The 6,185-nt window shown below is 43.3% G+C and overlaps 1 protein-coding gene across 3 annotated transcripts in view; it reads left to right on the forward strand.

The window, feature by feature from the left end:
* LARP1B (La ribonucleoprotein domain family member 1B) overlaps positions 1–6,185 on the forward strand; it is a 58,202-nt gene that overhangs the window by 14,770 nt on the left and 37,247 nt on the right. For all 3 annotated transcript variants that reach the window (XM_015410468.1, XM_015410536.1, XM_015410598.1), the window contains exons 5-6: positions 1,517–1,663; positions 3,177–3,320. In XM_015410468.1, coding sequence (XP_015265954.1) covers positions 1,517–1,663; positions 3,177–3,320 — 291 coding nt within the window. The remainder of the gene's footprint in view (positions 1–1,516; positions 1,664–3,176; positions 3,321–6,185) is intronic.

Here is a 6,185-nt window from a genome sequence, read left to right on the forward strand (position 1 = left end):
CCCATCCTTGGAGACGGTAGGTACGGTGGCCACCTGGAAGGCTGTGCACTCTATAGAGTAGAGTGCTATAGAGTAGAGAAGCTGACCTTGGCTGTGGCAGCCTTTCTTTGGGGTGTGCTGCAGCACACTCTATAACCAGAAGATGGATTTCCCACCCTGGGGCACACTGCTATTTTATGTCCCAAGAGTAAGGACTGCCCCACTCCCAGGACAACCGGAGAATGGAAGATTTGTATTCACTTACTGTGAAGCTTCCTTCTCGGTGGTCCGGGAGTGGGGCAGTCCTACCCACCCAGTTTTGGGGGGCAGCTCCTGGAGGTTATTTTGGAGGAACATTTATGAAGTTTCTCTGAGACACTAAAACAAAAAATTGTGAGTTAATTGGGTGAGAGAGCAACAGAAGGTTTCAACCTTGGTCTACACCCGCTGGAGGGGCATAAAGTTACAAGACTGGTTGCCCCAAAAATGGAGTTTCACTATGGTGGGGAAAAGTGTTTTTTCCTTTCCTTAGTGTGATGTTAGGGGATGCACAGCTTGGAGATTTCACTATGGTGGGGAGAAGTGTTTTTTCCTTTCCTTAGTGTGATGTTAGGGGATGCATGGCTTGGAGATGACTGGGATGTTCCCAGTGGACAGGTCCCTCCCCTTCCTGGATTGATCTGAGGAAACCGACCCTGTTACAGAGGGAGGAGCCTATTCCCAAGAGTAAGGACTGCCCCACTCCCGGACTACCGAGAAGGAAGCTTCACGGTAAGTGAATACAAATCTTCCATTCATGCATAATGAACTAGTGATGAAGGTAACATTTGTTTCTAATTGCATGTTCAGAGTTCTTCTCCTAGAGCAGCAGTCCCCAACCTTTTTGAACCTGCTGGCACCTTTGGAATTCTGATACAGAACTCGGCACGGCCACAAAATGGATACCACAAAATGGCTGCTGTGAGAGGTGGAACCAGCTAAAAGATTTTTGCTCTCGCTTACTGTCAGTCACACACTGAAGACGCTTGTGCTGTGGTGACAGCTGCTGCCAAAGTAATGTTTTTAAAAATCTGCACAGCCAATCAGATGACTTGCTGGGCAAAAGCCCCATCTGGTCCCACCCACATTCAAAAAACACTTAGTGGGCACCAGAAAAGGTGTTGACAGGCACCATGTCACCTACTGACACCATGTTGGGGACCCCTGCCCTAGAGTCTAAGACGAGGATTTGCACTTTGTAGAGGGTGGAAAGGAACTTCTTGAAAGAGCTGGTGTTATTTTCATGGACAGAAATGCACTTCTGTAATGTTTGCTTTTGTTTAAAGGTGAGCGATCTTAAATAAATAAGATTCAGATGAGTAGTCATGTTGTTCTGAAGCAGCAGAACGAAGTTTGTGTCCAGTGGCACCTTAACAACCAACAAAGAAAATCTTGTTGGTCTTAAAGGTGCCACTGAACTCACACTCTGTTCTTAAGTTACTTTATATTTTATATGGTCCGTAGATATTCTTAACAGCTGTGTGTTTTACACTTGAAGGTAACAAGCACAAATGGGTGCCACTTCATTTGGATGATATGAAACCAGATAGCCAAGATAGATCAGGGTCTCGGAACAATTCAAGATCTCAACTGGAAACAAGCAAGCTTGTTCCTCACAACAACAGACGTAATGAGACAAGAACTAGTATGTTAAAATTTTACTGATTATCTTTTACTTATCATTGTTATATGCTTGTTGTTCAAATCTGTTGTGTGACTACTTGAACTTTTGCTTACTTTACAATATAAGAACTCGTGGGCACTCAATGAAATTGCTGAGCAGTTGGGTTAGAACAGATAAAAGGAAGTACTACTTCAGCCAAAGAGTGATTAACTCATGGAATTCACTGCCACAGGAGGTGGTGGCGGCTACAAGCATGGACAACTTCAAGAGCATATGGAGCAGAGGTCCTTTGGTGGCTATTAGCCACAAGGTATAGATAGGGACTCTTGGTCTGGGGCAAGGAATGCTCTGTATTCTTGGTGCTTGGGGGGGGGGTGCCATAGTGGGAGGGCTTCTAGTGTCTTGGCCCCACTGCTGGACCTCCTGATGGCACCTTGTATTTTTGGCCAATGTGTGACACAGTGTTGGACCGGATGGGCCATTGGCCTGATCCAACATTGGCTTCTCTTATGTTCTTATACTCACAACCACCCTGCAAGGTAGGTTAGTCTGAGCGTGCATGACTGGCCCAAGGTCACTCAGCAAGCTTCCGTGGCAGAGTGGTGATTTCAGTCTGGGTCTCCTAGATCTAATCCAACACTCCAAGCACTACACCACACTGGCTTTTCAAGACTTGATGAGCCAAGAGTACAGCATCTCAAACAAGGGTCTCCAGCCTTTCTGAGCCTCTGGGCACCTTTGGAATTCTGACACAACATGATGACTGCTGCATGGTGTTGTAATTCTGAGCAGAGAGCGATGTGTAAGAAATGGTTAACCCTTTGCTGCTTGCCTTTTTTTTCTTTTAAGGTGTCCCATCAAGCCCCACATCACATATGCAAAGCAACAGTACAGTCCTCAGTCATATGCACTCCATTATGATGAGAGAAAAGGCCCAGGCACAGTCCACATTCTGCACGTAAATGGGGGAATATGTGAATGGATTTTCCCTTTGCACCAGATTTCGTCAGTCCCCTCAACTAACTTAGTTTATTTACTTCATTTATATACCACCTTTCTCCCCAATGTAAGCAAAGGGGCCTACATCATTCTCCTGTCCTATATTGGTGTCCCCATAGAAGAACTCGTGGGCACTCCATGAAATTGCTGAGTGGTCAGGTTAGAATAGATAAAAGGAAGTCCTTCTTCACCCAAAGAGTGATTAAGACATGGAATTCACTGCCACAGGAGGTGGTGGCAGCTACAAGCATGGACGGCTTCAAGAGGGAATTAGATAAGCATATGGAGCAGAAGTCCCATCAGTGGCTATTAGCCACAAGGTATAGATAGGAACTCTCAGGCTGGGGCATGTGATGCTCTGTATTCTTGGTGCTTGGGGGGAGCAACAGTGGGAGGGCTACTGGTGTCCTGACCCCACTGCTGGACCTCCTGATGGCACCTGGAATTTTTGGCCACAGAGTGTTGGACTGGATGGGCCATTGGCCTGATCCAACATTGGCTTCTCTTATGTTCTTATGTTTTTATGTTTCCAAAGGCTGGCGACGAGACTGGGATAAACGAGATGATCATGATGAAGTCTCTAGTGTGAGAAGCGAAGGTGGCAGTGTTCGAGGATTTTACAGAGGAAGAGGGAGGGGAAGGGGGAGAGGAAGAGGACGTGGAAGAGCAAACCCTCGAAGTATGAAAATAGTCATTGAATAGTATTCAGCACTGGCACATTAGGCTGTAGAACTTCTCCCTCTATAGTGTATATTTATGTGTTTGTACCTCAAGCCAATGATTCTCTGTGTGTTGTGACCCAAATGTGGGCTGCAGCTCTCTTGTTGGAGGATTGTGACGTTCAGTCTCCTGAGCCTGTATAGAAGGCATTAAGTTCACTGCCTTCCAGCAGAAGAGAGGAAAATAGAAGGCAGAGCATTCTCTCTTCTTACTGTTGTTCACTTCATGGCTCCCTTCATTTTTGGGTGCTCAAAAATGGTGGCATATGTGCCATGTTGAAGGAATGAATTGTATAAGTCATTTTTCTAGTGTGAAAAGATCTGTCCTGAGCTGAGTACTTCTGTGTATCATTATGCTCCAACACCCTGATAATTGTAGCTGCCCTCTTCTGTACCTTCTCTAATTCCTTGTTGACCTATTTAAGATGCAGCAGCTGGATGTGGGCAGAGCTGTGAGTGTGATCACTCCATAGATTTATATAATTTCTGATATGTATGCACACTCACCCCCCCCCCATGCCTTCAATGTGTCTGTCTCCTCCCTGCCAATTATCCTCTTCATTCCCATGGCACAAGCCTTATCTTTTCCAAAACAGGGAGGCAAGTGGCTGTTAAAACACATGATACATTCCAGCTGGGGCCTTTGTTTCCTGAAAAATTACTCCTTAAAACAGTGATACTCAGTGGCTCAGGAGCCACCTGTGGCTCTTTTGAACACTGTTGACCCATTTATTTATTTGGAGAATTTTTATGCCACTTCTCCAGGAAACCTGCCCATCTTCACCGTATTTTCCAGGAAAGATGACAACTTCTTTAAACATTGGGATAATTTCATCATTTTTATGCGCCCAATAATTGTATTTTTAAAACACACCATAACTTGTCCATGACAGTTATATCAAGTTTGTGGATATTTAGGGGTTCTCTGTATGATTCTTAGTGAACATATGCATAAATGAGGTGATGGAATTCTAGGCCATCAAACAAAACCCCAAGCACAGAGACCTCTTCTTTCTACAATAACTAAAGTAAAACATGAGGAAACATTTAATGTAATAAAGCATTTATTTTTTAACATCCAGTAAAATAGATTTCTGGAGAACTCAAAAGCTTGTGCACTACCTTGTGTCATAACTCTGACTGCAATCCAGTTAGTTCTGAGCATGTTGCTAGTTGTCAGCGTAATAATGAATGACATTGGTTGTGCAGACATAAATACACCCAAACAATGGCATATTTTACACTGCAGATAAATCAGCAGCACAAACATAAGGGATGTTTCAAGAAAAATTGGCTTTGCGAGCATGGTAAACTTAATTTCATTGCTTTGTAATTTGAGAGGATCATATCACTAATACTTTCGTTAAGACACTTGTCATTTCTTAAATTGACCTCTGGACGGAAGTCAAGAATGGGATCCCAGAATCACTACACCCCTTTTAAAAAAAAATTATTTTCTACATAACACCTACAAAAACTACACACTAACTAAAATTACAGCTATACAACGACCACATATGATAATAATATTTTCTTAAGTCAAAGCTTTTCTCTTATTCAGGTTAAGAATAAAAATTCCATTCTATTGTTTCAATATGCAGAAAATTAAAATTGTTAACAATGCAAGATTATGTAATGTAATATAAACGTTTCTTCTAAAGTTTAAGCTACTTTGTGCCTTTCTTTTCGCTCTTCTTGTTTTTATCGTGCCGGGGTGGTGTGGATGCTGCCACTCCCAATTCTGATTCAGATTCTACTTCTGAGCTGCCATCTACGGATGTTTCGTGGCTTTCCAAGCCATGCTGACTGTCCAGTTCTCCTTCTTCTTCCTCCTCTGTGTTCTTTGTATCTTTTTTGGGTTCTTGATGTCTCTCCAAAAACTGCTTCGCTTTGGTAAAAGAGTCAATCTTTTCCTTTTTGCCTTTGTAGTTGAACATCAAGCCTTCAGGTAGTATCCATTGGTAGGTAGTGGAGTTTTCCCGTAGATAGCTGGTTAAGTTCTTGTATTGTTTTCTCTTCTGTCTTATCTCAAATGGAATGTCTTTCAATATTCTGATGTCCTGTTCTTTAATTTTCAGTGTATTCCCAGATGTTGCTTTCAGTATTGCATCTCTTATAGATCTCTTAGAGAATCTGACATATATTTCACCAGGCAGGTTATTTTTCTTAATAAATTCTGAATATGTCCAATAGATCATATCCATTTCGCTTTGTAGTGCTTCCGCCTTAATGCCTGTCATTGGTGCAAGCGCTTCACTAAGGATTTCTTTCAGATTCTCGGATTTGTCTTCTGGCACTCCTTGAAATCTCAACACATATGAAGGTTTTTCCATTTGTAGCTGCAAAAGTTGAGTTTTATCTGAAGATCTTTCTTTTTCCACAACTTCCAGTCTTTGGTCAATTGCTTTAGTCTTGTTTTCAACTGCCTCTGTTCTTTTGTTGGATTCTTTTAGCTGTTTTTGTAAAAACTCCAAGGTCTTGCTAATGTTAGTCATCTGTGCCACCAGAGGCCGCAATACAGTATCCAGCATGCCTGCAAAGTCCCAGAATCACTACACCCTTCTGACAGGGCTCTTTTGGCTTCAAACAAGGGAAGGCCATAGACCCATGTGAGGGTGGTAGGAGCTACCACTGCCCCGGGCTTACTGCCTGAGTCTTGGACATTGCAAGGCTGAGCTGCTGCCTGCTGCCACAAGGAACCCTGCTGCTTTGTCTTTCTTCCCTCTTTTTGGGGGGGCATAAATGGGACAGGGCCCTTTCCAGAGCCATTTTTTGCCTCTCAGTGCCCCTGATAAATGGGTGTGAAGCAGAAATCAGCTGTAGGG

This window comes from Gekko japonicus, unplaced genomic scaffold, assembly GCF_001447785.1.
Source record: "Gekko japonicus isolate JY-2015 unplaced genomic scaffold, Gekko_japonicus_V1.1 scaffold108, whole genome shotgun sequence".
NCBI lineage: Eukaryota > Metazoa > Chordata > Lepidosauria > Squamata > Gekkonidae > Gekko > Gekko japonicus.